Source organism: Bubalus bubalis, chromosome 1 (genome assembly GCF_019923935.1).
Source record: "Bubalus bubalis isolate 160015118507 breed Murrah chromosome 1, NDDB_SH_1, whole genome shotgun sequence".
Lineage (NCBI taxonomy): Eukaryota > Metazoa > Chordata > Mammalia > Artiodactyla > Bovidae > Bubalus > Bubalus bubalis.
The window spans coordinates 9,402,208-9,419,434 of record NC_059157.1 but is presented as its reverse complement, the minus strand read 5'-3'; the positions used below and the strand labels follow the sequence as shown (position 1 = coordinate 9,419,434).

General features: G+C 47.8%; 1 protein-coding gene and 1 long non-coding RNA gene across 2 annotated transcripts in view; one reads left to right on the top strand and one right to left on the bottom strand.

Moving 5' to 3' along the window:
• Positions 1–9,912: 9,912 nt before the first annotated feature.
• SFRP1 (secreted frizzled related protein 1) overlaps positions 9,913–17,227 on the bottom strand; it is a 43,920-nt gene continuing 36,605 nt past the window's right edge. Inside the window, exon 3 of the mRNA XM_006078626.4 lies at positions 9,913–13,329. Coding sequence (XP_006078688.1) covers positions 13,007–13,329 — 323 coding nt within the window. The 3' untranslated portion in view covers positions 9,913–13,006. The remainder of the gene's footprint in view (positions 13,330–17,227) is intronic.
• Positions 13,066–14,204, top strand: LOC123329709. The gene is made up of 2 exons (XR_006545258.1): positions 13,066–13,204; positions 13,979–14,204. It is a non-coding gene; the product is annotated as an uncharacterized LOC123329709 (long non-coding RNA).

The following is a 17,227-nucleotide window of genomic DNA, read 5'->3' as shown; positions in this document are numbered from 1 at the left end:
CCTCCCCTCCCCTCATCCTCCTTGGCAACCACCAGTCTATTCCCAAAGTTTACCATCTTAACTATTTTTAAGTGTAGAGTTCAGTCGGGTTGAGTACACTCACTTTGTTCCCTTTTCATCTGACGAACTTGAAACTCTGTACCTGTGAAACAACTCTCCACTTTCCTGGCCCCCGGCCCCCAGCAGCCACCATTCTGCTTTCTGTCTCTGTGAACTTGACTATTCTACAGATCTCCTCTAAATGGAATCACACGGCACTTGTTATTTTGTGGTTAGTTTGTGGCTCAGACAGTAAAACGTCTGCCTGCAATGCAGGAGACCTGGGTTCCATCCCTGGGTTGGGAAGATCCCCTGGAGAAGGAAGTGGCAACCCACTCCAGTATTCACGCCTGGAAAATTCCATGGACCAAGGAGCCTGAGGGGCTACAGTCCTGGGGTTGCAAAGAGTCGGACACAACTGAGTGACTCACACTCTGTTCCTCTGTTATTTCACTTCACATAATATCCTCAAGTTTCATTGGTGTTGGAGCGTGTGTCAGAATTTCCTTCCTTTTAAAGGCTGAAAATATTCCATTGTATGGATACACCATGCTTTGTTTATCCACTCATCTCCCTTTTGGCTTTTGTGGATAACGCTGCTGTGAGCATGAGTGCACCAATATCTGTTCAAGACCTTACCTTCTGCTCTTTTGAGTGTACACCCACAAATGGAATTGCATGAATCACATGGCAATTTACTTTTCATTTTTTGAGAAACTGCCATATTATTTTCCACAACCACCCCCCTAGCTTGTAGTTTTTATTCGCATTTTCCTAATGATAATAGTGATGTTGAGAATCTTTGCATGTGCTTATTTGAATATCTCTTTGGAGAGAGAAATGACTATTCAATCCCTGGCCCATTTCTTACTAAGGTTCTTTGTTTTGTTGTTGAGTTGTCAGAGTTCTGTATATACTCTAGGTCTTAACCTCTTACCCTGTGTATGATTTGCAAACTCTTCCATTCCATGGGCTGCCTTTTCACTCTGCTATGTCCTTTGGTGCACAGAAGTTTAAAATTTTGACATAATCCAACTCATTCATTTTTTTACCTTTGGTTTCCTATAAGAAGAGGATTTTAACCAATTGCAATGACATGGCTCTTCTCAAGATGTCTTTAAGGGAGAGAACAAGATAACACCCTGTGCTGACATGTGTCCCAGATCTCAGAGCAGCCCCAACAAGCAGACATGGACCAGGACAGGAGCTGACCTTCTCTTTCCGTTGTTTCCCATGTCAGAATCTGCATGAAGTTCTAAGATATCCTTTTTTTCTTTTCTTTTTTTTTTTTTTTTTTTTTTGCAGACCTGTGTTAAACTTAGGAGTTTGGTTTTTGGCTTCTTTGTTTTGTTGTTGCTGGTTGGGTTTTGTTTTGATGCTGGGGTTTTTTGTTTTTTTTTTTCCTGTGCCTTATGAGTACACATTTTCAAGTTGTACAGCATGAAATTCTAAAGAATTAACTTCACATGTAAGATCCAAAACAAGCCACTTACTTAGGAGAAAACATCCCAGGCTTTCTGGCTGGTTCAGATCTCCATTACTTGTATCATCAGATGGGATCCTTCTAAAAAATCAATAAAGGGTTCCCAGGGGAGTGAGCCAAACGCGGACATTTAATGGCTCTGAAAGATAAGCAGCTGAAAGCATCTTTGAAGAAAGAGCTCAGCGTGAATGTCCTGGCTCTGCGCTTTATGAGTCCTAACTCTGTTCGGTGTCAGTTGCTGGGTCCTCTGCCAAAGAAACACTGGAAAGCCAGCTTTCCCCTAATTTCCTTGGTATGTCAGCAACTGATGGACACTTTCTGTGAAGCCAGACCAACCTTTAATACATTCCAATCTACTGGCATGAATTCACCACTTTCCTCTCATAATGGAAAAACAGCAAAGCTAGTTTAATAGAACTAGCTTCAAGCCAATGGTGCCCCAGGAGGTGGGGAAGCCCTCCCTCTGAGTAACTCTCCTTTCTTCTGGGGGACCCCATATAGGGTCCCATCTGCTGATTCAGAAGTCCAGCTGTTTCCACCCATTCTCTTTCTAAACCATGAAGACAAGTTACCCAAGTACTGGCAATACTGTGGAGGGGTTGACCCAGAACTACCATCATGCAGGTATCATAGGTATTATAACGTGTAATATAAGGTACAATGTATATTACATTAGCACACCTCACACGCCTACAAACATGCTAAAGGGTTTAAAAGACATTCCAGGAACACGAGGGACCATATGAGACAGGCTTGGCACTGCACAATTTAACACCCCATTATACATCAGGTATGGCGGACACTAGCAGAAGAGGGGTCTGTGAGGGGGGAGCCCCCCTCCCCGGCCTGATAGTGTAACCACATCACACACACAGACACCAACACCAATGCAAGCACACACATCCCAACACCAACTCCTGCACACTCTGACACTCACACACACACACACACACACCATCCACACACACCCTGAAAAGAGATGTGTTCCCCACACACCAGCTCAGGGCTTATTATGTTCAAGTTCTTCCGCTGAAGGAAATAAGAAGTGGACAAAAGCCCATGGCTTCCTAAAGAGGTTTGGTGGCCCAAGAAGGCACGCCTGGCTGATTTTATTTTTATCAAATTATTGTTGATGTATAATGTTGTGTTAGTTTCTGCAAAGTTATTCAGTTATGTGTTGTGCTGTGCTTAGTTGCTCAGTCATGTCCGACTCTTTTCGACCCCATGAACTGCAATCCACCAGGCTCCTCTGTCCATGGGATTCTCCAGGCAAGAATACTGGAGCAGGTTGCCATGCCCTCCTCCAGGGGATCTTCCCGACCCAGGGATTGAACCAAGGTCTCCCTCATCGCATGCAGATTCTTTACTGTTGAGCCACTAGGGAAGTCCTGTACAGCAAAATGATTCAGTTATACATACATAATTTTTTCCTATTACTTTCCATTATGATTTATTACAATATGTTGAATGTAGTTCCCTGTGCTATACAGTAGAATCTTGTTGTTTATCTATTCTACATATACTTGTATCTGTTAATCTCAAACTCTTAATTTATCCCTCCCCTACCTCATTACCCCTTCTGTAACCACAAGTTTGTTCTCTATGTCTGGAAGTCTGTTTCTGTTTTATAAACAAATTCATTTGTATCATACTTTAGATTCCACTATAAATGATATCATACGGTATTTGTCTTTCTCTTTCTGACTTACTTCACTTAGTGTGATAATCTCTAGGTCCATCCATGTTATTGCAAATGGCAATATTTCCTTCTTTCATGGTTGAGTAGTATTCCATTGTATGTATTATCACATTTTCTTTATTCACTCATTTGCTGATAGACATCTAGGTTGCTTCCATGTTCCAACTATTGTAAATAGCACTGCTATGAACACTGGGATACATGTGTCCTTTTGAATTAGAGTTTTCTCTGAATATATGTCCAGGAGTAGGATTGCTGGGTCATTTGTTAGTTCTATTTTTACTTTTTTAAGGAACCTTAATACTGTAATCCATAGTGGCTGCACCAGTGTACATTCCCACCAAGTGTAGGAGGGTTCCTTTTTCTCCAAACCCTCTCCATCGGCTAAATTTATATTAAGTCATCATCTTTTTGCCTTATTCCACATATGTTGTATGTGTAACCCATAAGAAAATGCACCCTAAACTTCTGGAACGGTTGGGCTTCTTGGGGGAGTAAATCAGTGTCTGTGGGAAGTGGTCTCTGGAGTTTCAGATGAAGGAGAGAAGCGACAAGCATGGAGTGTCCATCCCAGAGTTCCGAGTGTTCTTGTGGATAAGTGTTTATTCCTGTGAACAGATGCCGGCCTCTCTTTTCATGGACTCTGGCTCGTTTCCAGCATAGGTCAAGTTCAAATGTTTCGTGCTGCCTGGACAGTGACTGGGCCGTAAGAAAATCCAGGTGGTTCTGATCAGGTCTGGAAATACAAGGCTTGTCCAATAGAGACCTGGTTGATTCCAAAGGGAGGAATTCTTTGCCTCTGATCCAAGTTTCATTCCTGATGGCACGCCGCTTCCCGGTTCAAAGTCAAGACCTTCCATTCCTTCTTCCCACCTACCCTCCTCACAAAAGGTCATATGAAAAAAAAAAAAAAAAAAGGTTGGCTTTGAATAGAGGCCCTGAGGTTTGTACATCACCCATCCCTTGTAAATCAACATTTTAATGAGTTAAGTACACAGCAAGAAGCACAGGGGTCACATTCCTCTGAAATACTTGGGGTGGGGGTGCATTTAGCTTAATCCCAAATCAGGAAATAAGCCAGGCCTTTGTCACGTCTCCTTGGTCCCCATGTTTGGCCCAGCATCTGGGACCCCAGGTGGGCAAGACAGAGCAGGAGCTCACAGCCCTACATCCTGTAGCTGGTGGGTGAGAGCTGCCTGACAGCCTGCCTGGGCGGGGGGCAGGAAGGGGGACACCTGGCTGCATAATCGATACCAACAATACCAACTACCAACAATACCAGCAGCACCCAGATGGCCTCCCTGGCAGGCGGGCAGGCAGAATAGGAGGCAAGCGATAACGAGAACAATGAAAGGGTCTGACATGGAAATTTCATTAGGAAACAAGCAATTACATGAGAACAAACATTCCCAACGCCACTCACAATCATCCACAACACATCACAGTGATTATAGAAACGAGAGCAACAAATTGAGACCCGGAGCTGTTTGCACTTTGAAAAAACCGTCCTTCTGGGATGGAGCTATGACCCTCCCCGGGCACATGTGTGACTCTGTGTGTGTAGGGGGGGTGGGGCCGGGGTACTTTTGAAACACATGAATTTCATTTGACTTGATTTCAAGCTGGATCTCTTTCCCCTGCAGTTGAAATCTCTCTCTTGAAAAAAAAAAATTACATTTCTATCTACCAGGCAGGGAGGAGACAGTGAGTCAGAAAAGAAGGAGGATTTCTCTGGGCCTGCTGTAGGTTCAGTGGAATCCTGATAGGAAATGTCCAGACCCAGAGAAGAATGATCCCCAATGCGGAGCTGGGCTCTCTGGCTCAAGACTGGAGGTAGGATCACAGGTGAGGAGGGTCTAGGTTGCAAGTATTGAATATTTTGCTAGAGGCCTGCAAAGGCCACCGCTGTCCTACTTTTCATCAAGATTCACAACACAGTAAAGCTAGTTCCTAGGGTTTTAAAGGTGAGTTCTTTCCTTCCAACGCATTAAAGGGAAGTAAAAGCAAGTGTTTGGGTCTTGCTATCTACCTCAACTGTCCCTGTGTGTTCTCCATTAGGGGATGCCTTCATCATCCCTCTCCATCTCCACATCTTAAACAGCCTGCAGAGAGGCGGCATCTGAAAGGATGGAGGGAGCGCGAGGGAGTTACGGGAGGGCACTGAGAGATTACATGTGGCAGGGGTCCGTGAGCCAATGGCACAGCTGGGAAGCTCTAGGAAGCTAGGGGCGCCCCTGGCGGCTCAGGCAGCCAAGAATCTGCCTGCAATGCGGAGACCTGGGTTCAATCCCTGGGTCAGGAAGATGCCCTGGAGAAGAGAATGGCTACCCACTCCAGTATTTTTGCCTGGAGAATTCCACGGACAGAGGAGCCTAATGGGCTACAGTCAGTGGGGTCACAAAGAGTTGGACTTAACTGAGCATCACAGGCTGGGGTTCAGTTTTCCTCTAACCATCTCCAAGTTGCCTCTTCCTCCTCCACTTCCTCTTCTGCAGGGGTCTTGGGGGTCTCCCCCAAGCCTGGCCCAGCCCAGGGTCTGATTTGCTATGCAGGGGCGGGGTGGGGGGGGGGGGACATACTGCTGCTAGATCTCACTGAGTAACCTGCCAGGATGGGCAGCCAGAGCTGGATTCCCAGTGGCCTCTGCTGCCATACTTGGGAGGGAGTGATGACCCCCAAGGAATCCAGTTAATTCTGGGGAACCCACGCCTGGCTGTCTCTGGGCCACACTGTGAAATACACACTTGAGTTTTGGCATACGATGCCTTTTTTCCTTCAGACAATGGGCTCAATCTTCTAAGCAAACAGGCTAAAGTACCCAGATCTGCACAAACTCTCTGGGGGACTCGAGGGCAAAAATGGAAACTGAGACCCTTAAACTACCTTCCACTCCCAATCTTTTCCCAGGTACAAAGAGTGATGGTGACGGTTGGTGTGAATTGTTAAAAGGTACAACAGAGGTGGGACTGTGTTCAAGATGGGGTATCCTCTTCTTTGTAATTCTCACCCTCTCTCTTTTTAAGGAAATCTAGTATGTAGTTCTTGGAGAAGGCAATGGCACCACACTCCAGTACTCTTGCCTGGAAAATCCCATGGATGGAGGAGCCTGGTAGGCTGCAGTCCATGGGGTCGCTAAGAGTTGGACACGACTGAGCGACTTCACTTTCACTTTTCACTTTCCTGCATTGGAGAAGGAAATGCCAACCCACTCCAGTGTTCTTGCCTGAAGAAACCCAGGGACGGGGGAGCCTGGTGGGTGCCATCTATGGGGTCGCACAGAGTCAGACATGACTGAAGTGACTTAGCAGCAGCAGTATGCAGTTCTGAGGTTTGATGACTTTATTTATCTTTAAGTCCTGACTTCCAGGGACTCTCAGAGCAGCCTCCAGCCCAGGATTCCACCTGGCTGGCTGATGGACTGCTAGGCTCCTGGAGCGTGCTGTTTCAGAGCTCGGGACTCGGGAAATCCAGGGAAGAGAGATGGTAAAATCAGTCCTTGTTGCTCATGGATGCCTACAGCAGAGCTCTGCTGAAATGCCGGAGGGCAGGGCCACGAGATTTCAGAATCCTTCACCCCTGCCCCATCCACCAGATCCAGCGCTCAGGTGATGGGAAGGTCATCTTAATTTAAACCACGTGGTGGGGTTTCAGCTGTGGAAAAATTGCTGGATCCTGTCTCCTACCTCCCACCTCCTCCTTCCCTCCCCTTAAACGCACACATGCAACTTTCCCTCCCTTTATTTAAGCAAACAACTTTCTCGGTGATTAAGTACAGCCTCCACTTATCTAAATAGTCCACAGATGTATAAAGACACAGGCGCTCTGGGCTTCTATTTGCAGCTTGTTCTGGTACCCATCTTCCCCAAACCTACAAAGAGCAGCCTTCCTGGGCCTTCACTGACAGAAATTCCTCATGCCTGGTCCCCCAGTAAATCAGCCCTGTTGGGCAGGCTGGCCTCAATTTATCAAAGAGGTGGGATTTCCCCTCCAAACACTTCATCCCCCCACCTCCACCCCTCTTTTCGTGGCCTCTTCCATAACCTGAGCTTGAAGCTGCGCAGATGTGAGCATCCCAACATGGAAGGTTCCCGTTCTGTTCTCAAATCCTGATACTGTTGGGCAGTGGAGGGGAACACCAGCTGGAGGTGAACTCCAAGGCCCCCGCAGTGGGCCGGGCCTGGTGGGGAATGAGGAGTGGGGGAAGGTTGGTTAAAGAGCAGAGGCAGGATGGCTAATAGTTTGCTTAGCAATTTTTTTTTTAAAGGAAAGGACTTTGGGGGAAAAGAATCACCCCCTAGAAAGCTAAGACAAAAGTGAACTCTGAGTGGACAGAGAGAATGGGCTCGTAGCTTTGAGTTTCCAACTGCGACTCTTGCAGTTTTTCTTTCCATCCCAAAGTTTGGTTAATATTTTGAGTCCTGACCCAAAAGATGGCATTAGTACCGCTGGAAGCCAGGACTCGGCTGAGCGGGCGGCCCTTCTCCGTGTAGCTTGGAGCCTCCCAGGACCAGCAGCGTCAGCTCCGCCCCTCACTCTGGAGCCAATCAGAAATGCAGAACTCCAACAGGCTTCAGATCTGTCCAATCAGAACCTACATTTTAACGCAGTCTCCAGGTGACTCACATGCACATTAGAGTTTTGAGAAGCCCTCGTGGAGAGCCTGATGTACCCGCAGTAAAGGAAAGAGTTAGGACTGAAGCGACTTAGCAGCAGCAGCAGCAGGTTCATCCCCTCCCTGATGTACCTCTTTTGATTAATACCTAATAAGAAAAGAACTTCAGACTGTGCCGAAGCAATCCGAAGCGTGTGAGTAGGAAAAAGGAGGGATGCAGTGTGCGTTCAGTCCCTTGAACACTTTGCAACTGTAACCCACTAGGCTCCTCTGTCCATGGAGTTTTCCAGGCAAGAATACTGGAGCGGGTTGCCATTTCCTACTCCAGGGCATCTTCCTGACCCAGGGATTAAACTCCTGTCTCCTGCCTTTACCATTGCCCCACCTGGGAAGCCCTGTAGGTAGGGAAAGGAGATGCCACAATAATTGTTCACCTCTCAACCCCAAGCCACTTATGTCCTACAGGATGTTATGGAAAGAACGATCCCATGGACTGCTGGCGTCTGGTTAACCTGGATCACTAGTTCAAAGCTGAGATCCTAAGGCCCCAGGGAAAACCTCCCGAATCTAAATTTCTGGGACTGGACAGCAGAAATCACACGTTAGCAAGCTCCCCTCAGTGACACATGCTAAGACTTAAGAATGAGTCTCCTTATATCCTCTGAGTACTGTAGGATGGTTGGTACAGATTTCTCTTTCTCAGGAGAGAAACTGAATTGCTAGCACTTCTGGCTTCATCATAGCCTTAGACGACCCACCTACCTTGGATAACATGTTGATCCTTGATCTCTTTCAGCCCGAGTTGAAAAGCACCTGTACGATTCCTTCAAGAGGTGTGAGTGCTACGCACCCTGAGGGCAAAGCTGCTCTTGTTGGTGCTAAAGCATCTTTTAGACATGAGGCTCAAGCAGTCGTGACCCTTATACACCCCAAACTCCAGGACAACACCAGCTGCTGAAGCTAGAATGCCTTTGTACACACACTTCACCATCTTTCTGATGATCTGATTTTTAAATATTCACAAGAGCAATGAGAATGTATGGGTCATAGTGGTGGGGTTCCACTGGGATGACATTGACACCCACACCTTAAGAGCTTAAGAGACACCCACAGCTTAAGAGATTTTCCGTATCAGCCAGAGGGGAACAAAAAGGCAATGTCAATCTTTTCCTTGGTCAGGCTGGCATACGTATGGGAAAATCTGCTACTAGAGCACAACTTAATGGAATTTTTTGCAAGTCTTCTACCAAGCCTTAAAGATGTGTCTCTGTGCTTAGGTGTGGCCTGGGGGTCACTTGGGAGAATTTGTTCACTTCTGGACAAAACTGCCAGTTGTCTGAGGTTTGGAAGTGCCTTGTTAATCAGGAAACAAGATGAAGTTGTCCCTCTCATTGCTCACAGAATACAAAGTCACACCAAAGAACTCCTTAGGCAAGAAACCTGTAGCCTAGATGGGACAAGCTGGGCTTTGTCAAGTGCACCGCCTGGGTCCAGAGGGAGGACCCAGACCTTCTGATTCAGACCTTGTTCCCCCAGGACTGGGTCTGGTTCCAGCAACACCAGTGACCTGGAAGCCCCAAACTCTCTGAGCAAACTTAGCCATCTCCCATCTGAGCGTCTCATCTGTTAACAGGGAAGATATAGTTTCCTCTAAGGCTCACTCCAGCTACCAAAGAGTTTTCAAATTTTAGTTGGAATTTTAACATCGAATTTCTGGAGGGGAAAGAGCATCTGAAACCAAAAACATAGAAAAGAAACTCAGGCAGGGTTGAAAAATACATTCTTGGAGAGCAAGTATTTAACCTTCTCTCTGATCTGGAACACACAGCCGGGAGAAACTTCTGGAAGTGATTCAGGGGAGCAGGTGGTTGGTATACATGGGATGGGGTGCTGGTGCCTTGGGGCCCCCAGGTACTCTACCATCCCACCATGCCCCGTTACCGTTTGAAAAGTATTGAATGGGGGCCAGAAAACATCCCTGGAAAAACTGAAGAGAAGGGATATGTGTGTGGCGGAGGAGGGCAGAGGGCAAACGGTGTGCCATCCCGGGGGGGAAGAAGTCACCATGCACATTACCACTGATTAATTGAGTGATTTTAGTCAAGTGAATATTGATACATGGCAGGAAAAGCATGAAAATAAAATGAACACATATGGGAATTACTATTAACATAAGTGATAACATCAAAACATCTGGTAAAATGCAGTTTAAAAAAACACACACACAAATGAAATGGAATGTAAAACATTTTCACAGTATTCAAAGCATGTATAAGGGATTTAGGTTCTATAAGAGGAGTGCTACACGGAGGAACTAGAGGAAACAGGAATCTCGTCTGTATCCTATGTATCTGCTGGTGACAGGTCAGGGGACCAGCACGTTGTTCCAGGGGAACCTTTTCTAAACCAGAGCTCCTAAGCCCAAGACATCCACACACTTAGGGCACAGCAACTGGGTACTTGGAGTCTGCTGAAAAAGACAGATTCTAGGTTTGCACAATGGTCTCTGTCATTTACAGATGACATGCCTTAGGGAGCCCTTGGTGCTAATTCACAGCCACCCAAAGCCAAGGGTGACAGAGGATGCTCTACAAATAAAATGCTCTTGGATTCTCACCTCACTTTCGTCTTATTTTAGATGTAGCTGAGTTTTGCCCGTGATCTCACTGGATTCCACCCAGGATGATGATTTTAAACCACCCTGATGATTGATGAAGACAATCGTTGCACTAGCAATGATTACCACATCACCTACACCACTCTTCTGCAAAGGAGTGAGCAAGCCCGCGAATCTCCAAGTTGGTTCCAGCATATCCTTTGTTGAGAAAAACAATGGTTTGTGATCCACTGCAGCTCTAGACCCAGAGCCTCCCTTCACCCTAAACTGGCTGACGGGTCACAGCCCAGGCTGTCCCATGTCCACAGGGAACCTCAGGTCCGGCTCTGTGGCCAGGGTAAAACCTGCAGCTGCAATTCACATCTCCAATTGATTCTGAATTCTCATCTGAAAACACCACTTCCTACTTGAGAATTCCCATTGAGAGTCTACCTATTCACTGATAACCTGTCTAGAGTAACCGCTGTGCCCCACGCGAAGCTTTCCTAAGGCCCCCACCCTGAAGAGGCCCTGTGACATGACACCCTCTGTCCAAATAAGCAGATACATAAGAACACTGAGCTTTTGGGTTAATTAATCAAAACTAAGACCCAGATCTAGGCTTTCATGAATTGCTCTGAATTTCAGTTGACAATAGGAAAGGAGGATATTTCTAATTCACTAATATATATATACACACATTTTAAAAAAAAATCATCCAAAATTACAGGCAAATCACATACAATCCCCAACACTTTATGATTAAAGGTCAGAGAGAATAAAAAAATGTATTAAACAATGGATCACTAATTGCCAGGGTTCATTAGGTCAGGATAACCCTCAAGTAGGTAACAAGGTTGGCAGGCTGGTTTTCAGACTGTACTTTAGGAAGTTAACAGAAGGAGCCACGGGGTTGATGAGTCCAAGTTCCACTGCAGCATCAGATTCACCCAGAGGGACAATCACGAAAGTCCTCGAGGTGTTACAGAGAATTAAGAATCCGAATGAGGAAGAAATTAACATTAATTGTTTGGGGGGAATTACTTCCTATACATTGAACAAGAGGAGTCAAGTTGCTTCCATGAATGGGTTTATGTACATCACTTATTAACACAACGGCTGTGAGAATTATCTTAGGGCCCTCGGGGAAAAACCGCAGTTGCTTTGCTTTCTAAATTCCCTCCTTGGAATGGGGACCTTTGTAGCTTAACTTTCCCTCTGCAGAAATGAAAACAAAATATTTTGTTAAGTGCAGGAGGAGAGGCAGCCAGGCTATTCTGACTGTCTCTGATCTCTAGGCAATCAAGTTCAAAGGAATCCATTCGTCACAAGAAAGACGGGAGTGGGGCGCACTGCAAGTTTAAATGAGCTTGGTGTTGGGCCAGGGTGACCCAGAACCCCTCAGGAAGGAGAACCACAGCTATGCTCAGGAGAATCCACCTCCCACAGAAAATACCCAGAAAGACAGCTGCTCAGCTAGAAAGTGACCTCAACGGCATGCAGAGTCCCCCATCTTGCCACACCTTTCCAAATGCTCCACGGAGACTTTTTTAAACAAACAAACAAAAAAACCTTGAAGAGTCAGTGGGTCTGTTGGTTGCTTTAAAACAATGTGAAATAAACAAACAAGGGAATTAGATTAACAAGCTCTTCACCCAATGACAGTTCGCCCTAGACTAGCAATGTGCTGGACTGTTCTAAATTTTCTTTTTTCTGTTTTTCTTCTTTAACTCTGTTTTTTTTCTTTTTTTTGAAAACCACTAACAATTGCCTTCCCAGTCTATGAGTCATCACCTCTGTCACCCAAGGCAGGCCTGTGCTGCCCTCCACGTGTCAGGAGGCGAGATTACGGCAGGGTCTGATGGTAACCACCTCCAGGGCATCCGAGACAGGCTGGTCCGTCTCAAGGACCACACAGAGGTGGGGAACCAGGCACTGCACTCCCTTGGGCTATTTCGCAAGCTCCCCCTCCCTGCACCGGTCACTCTCTGGAGCTGATCTTCATGGCGAGTGTGGTGGTGTGTTTGTTTCTGTCTGAACAATGGACAGAAAGAAAATTCCTCTGGAACGGAAAGCATTTTGCCAAGAGTTAGAATTTTCTAGTTCCAAAGGTACAGACTAGCTGGTAGGTCCATAAACGGTGTGCAGTGACACGGAGAGCGTGGCAGAAGCTAGCATCTGCTGCCCTTGCTAGCTCTGGCTGCCAGCCCCCTTTCTGGGCCAGCAGCGTTGCCTTTTTTAGTGACTGTGTCTCTGGTGGACCCGGCAGGCCTGTATCTCCCTTTCCCCCCTGGGGATGTGCTGCTCCACGTGTAGGTCTTGAGAAGCTTCCTAATCTAAGTGGGTTTCTCACCTGGGCATGCGGCTTTAAATATCGGCTCTACCTGTGGAGGGGCTGGAGCCTGGGGAAGGCAGGAGGGTCATGGATGCTGCAAAGCAACTGGGTTACGCTGCCCTCCACCGCGAAGGAGCAAAGCGGGTGGAGGGGGAACCACCGGGGGTCCAGGGGCATCCGCTCAGCCCTCACCCCTCCCCTCACCCCAGGCTCCCTCCCCAACCCACCCCCCCTCCCAAGAATCACTTGAAGACCGACTGGAAGGTGGGACACTCATGATTCTTCATCTTCTTCATGAAGGTCTTGAACTCCTTGTTTTTCTTGTCCCACTTGTGGATGGCGGTCAGCAGGTACTGGCTCTTGACCTTGCGGCCCATGATGAGGAAGTGGTGGCTGAGGTTGTCCAGCTGGTGGCAGGGGCAGTCGGCCCCGTTCTTCAGGTATAGGACCAGCTTCTTCAGCTCCTTCTTCTTGATGGGCCCCAGCTTCAGGGGCTTCTTCTTCTTGGGGACAATCTTCTTGTCGCCGTTTTCCTTTTTCACTTCTTTGATTTTCATCCTCAGGGCTAGAGGGGCGAGGGCAGGGAGGGGAAGAGGAGAGAGTTTTAGAACACGGCTTTTCAAAAAGCTAGTGAGGAGCTGCTGGATAGCACGGGGGGCTCAGCTCAGGGCTCTGAGATGACCTCGAGGGGTGGGATGGGGCTGGGGGGAGGGAGGTCCCAGAGGAAGGGGATATATGTACACATATAGCCGATTCACTTGGTCGTACAGTAGAAACTAACATGACATTGTAAAGCAATTATCCTCCAATTAAAAAAAAAAGCACGGCTTTTTATCCGCAACCACAACCCACCTGGGGGCTGAAGAGCAGGAGAAATAAAAAGCAAAGAGCACCTCAAAGAGGGAGGCTGTATGTGTCTATTCTATAGATAAGGACCAAGGTCTCAGGCGACCTTCACACACAGATTCTGCCCCTTATTTTTGGTGTATTTGATGGTATCTTAATAGTTGCCACAGGATGTCATGAGTGGCTTAAACAGATGTTCAAAACCAAATCATGTGTTTCTTTTTAAAAACTCTGGGACTCAGACGGTCATACAATGCTTCAAGAGAAGGGGACCCTCTGAACCAATCAAGGCCATATAATCTAATGGTTCAGACCTCAGCACTCAAAAGAAAAACTTACCCTGAGTTTGTTGTTTTGTTTTTTTTTAGGAGAAAGTTATTGGTTTAGTTTTTTTTTTAACATCCAAAGGACCTAAAATTCAGGCTCTGGAAATAAGACAGATAAGACCTATGTGTGTGCTGACAGCAAGGGAAAGCTAACCGCATCAAACATCAGTGTCCGACTTCAGCATCTGGACTGTGGTCCCAACCACGGTGCCTCCAGGAAGTTCAGACAGCAGGTACCACGGACAGGCTGTCCACCACTCATCTACCACTAGACGGCGCCACTAATGGGCTATCCTATCCACAGCGTAGACCCACAGAACCAAACTCGACCTGGACCTTTCAACCCACTGGAGAGAGTCCTGGTGGGGTCTGATGGATAAATCCAGGTGGCGGTTCCTCAGTTCCAACATGGTACCCGGCCTTCTTCCATTCTCAGCCTGGCTCCCTGCAGAGAGGGAAAACCAATCCTTTGGCCAAGTCCACCTTCTCATCTTTCTGTCTCTACGGAGCCCAAGCCGACAGTGCTTGGGTGTTACCGTGTGGACAACACACTCCCGTGCTGGCTACAACAGGGTTAACTGGGGAGGGTAAATTAGCGTGGAGACGTCCTGTAATTGGAAATGCACCAAGAACACAAACATCATCCCCATAACAATCAGCTCCTCTCAGAAACTGGCCGGCCAGGGATCACCCCAAAGGAGTTGGAAACCATTTCTAGAGCCTGGTCACCAGATGCTATGTCCATCCTCCAAACTCCTCTGAATTCCAAATCACCAAGCCCTCTCTTTTAAATAGCTCCAAGCTTCCACCCACACTCCATGAGGAAAGACTTGAATCTGAACTACAGAACAGTAGCTAGTGATTAGGAAAGCATCTGGATGTCAGCAAGTGTGTTGAGTATTCTCCAGGCACCTCTTCCATGAAACCTAATAACTCCACACAGAAGGCGCAATTATTCCCCCCATTTAACAGATGAGAAAACTGAGGTGTCAGCGTTGCCTTTACTTGCCCAGAGTCATTGATCCTAAACTTAAACTCATGGACTGAGTGTCCACTTGTAGTTACCATGCTGTGCAGGCTGAATTCCAACATTCTTTATAATGAAGCTGACATTTCAAGCATTGATTAAATGGACCAAGAAAATAAGGGAAAACAGTTAGAGCTCTCTTCCCAGGTTCAGCCACATTTCAAAATGGCTTTTACTTAATGAAATGGTAAGAGTTCCTCCCGGTTGAAAGGAGCTATTCCGGCCAAGGTAACACTGCATGCGTGATGGCTTTATTATTTAATGTTTAGTTGAGTAAAAGCATATTCTTGGCCAACCCAAGAATTAGGAGGAGGGAGAAATCCTAGCACAAATCTTCAGGGGATGTGTCAAAGTCAGGAAACTAAATGTGCTCCCATCACCTTCTCTTACGGAAAGGGTTCTAGATCTCCAGCCTCTGGGCCCCACGTAACACCCCAGGCCCTCAGCCTGGATGAAAGACTTCAGTCCCAAGGGTGGCACAAGTTTTGGGGACCAGTCCAAGCAGCAGAGGGCTAGCCCTCACCCCGGAGGCTGGACACACCTGCATACACAGGAATGTGCTGAGCACAGTCTCCCAAGGAGCTCCTGGCTTTACCCTCCACCACCCCTGCCGAACCAGTCGCTGCCCAGCTCTTCTGATTTCACTTGACTCCCCTACCCACCCAGACCCTGAGGACGAGGCAGGAGAACCCGCAGGTGGGAGAGCATCAAATAGGAAGCAGCACAGATCACCCTCTGGGACCTCTGCCCGCTCACTCGTGTCCAACACTTTGCGATCCCGTGGACTGTATAGCCTGCCAGGCTCCTCTGTTCATGGGGATTCTCCAGGCAAGAATACCACAGTGGGTAGCCTTTCCATCCTCCAGGGGAATCTTCCCAACCCAGGGACCAAACCCAGGTCCCCCGCATTGCAGGCGGACTCTTTACTGATTCAGCCATCAGGGAAGGCCAAGAATACTGGAGTGGGTAGCCTATCCTTTCTCCAGGGGATCTTCCTGATGCAGGAATCGCACCAGGGTCTCCTGCATTGCAGGCGGATTCTTTACCAGCTGAGCTACCAGGGAAGCCCCAATGTCTGCCCAACAGGCCCACCCGGCTCGCTCCCCTGGTTGGTTTACAATCCTTGTACCTGGTGGGTCACCTAAGAAAAGACTTCACCTGTGTGAGTCTGTAGCTCACTGAACAAGAAAGTTCTCCTGGGAATAAGCCCGAGAGACTCCCTGCCAGGCTTGGCGAGTTCGGCTCCATTTCTGCCCACCCCCTGCGCTGCAAGGACCCACTGACCCGAGGAAAGCAACCAGGACTTCAGGGAGGTGAGGCCATGGGGACGCATGTCAGATGACCCTGGACTACTTCCCAAGGTCTAAAGCCACGATCCCAGTGTTGCTGTAGGAGTGATCAATGACATCACTGCAGGGGTGGGGGGCGGGGCAAGAAATGAGTGCATTTCCGGGGACAACTGGGCACCTCCTTATCTGCAGAGAAGCGAGCCATCATCTGGGGGAAAGAAACCCCAGGACAGTCATTCTCTCTGTGGCTCCGACATCATGCACAGCAACCATTGTTCTTACTGATGACAATCAAGACAAAGGACTCAGGATGACAACCAAGGCCAGGCTCTGTAAGAAGAGACTTGGGACTCGAACCCACACCTGACCCCGAAGAGCACGCTGGTTCCCACTACACCATGACGGGGTTTCAAATGCTAGTGCTCCAGTGGAAACTATTTCCTTCTTTTGATTGTGTTGCTTTTAATCACAACTCAAATCAAAAAATTAATGTTCCTTTGCCATGACCGTGTCAAGGAATTTGGTTTACATAGGTGGGGAGAGGGGAGGGAGAAGCCAGTGATGGAAATGTGTTTTGCATTAGACTCTCCGCTTCTTGCCATTTGGCTCACTTTCTTTTTTTGAGGTGGGAAAGAGGAGGCACATGTGGCCAGAAATTACTACCATCTTTTCCATCTTCCAGGGGTTTATTTTAGCGATGCAGATTACCAACGATGTTTGGATAGGCGATTAGCCGTCCCAGGTTGATTTCCCCCTGCCTTGTGGCTATGGGTACAGCCCCCCACCATGCCACAACCAGGGGCTGCTGGGTTGGGGGGCGGGGGATGGGGGACTGACCCTCACCTCCTCTCCTCCCCCCACCCAGCCTCCACCGCGGGGACAGCCCGGAGCCCCAGGGACTTCGCCCATGGACTGTGTTTGCATCACATACGGTGCTGCTGTGCAGGTAGGAGAAGCCCGAGGATGGAGCGGCTG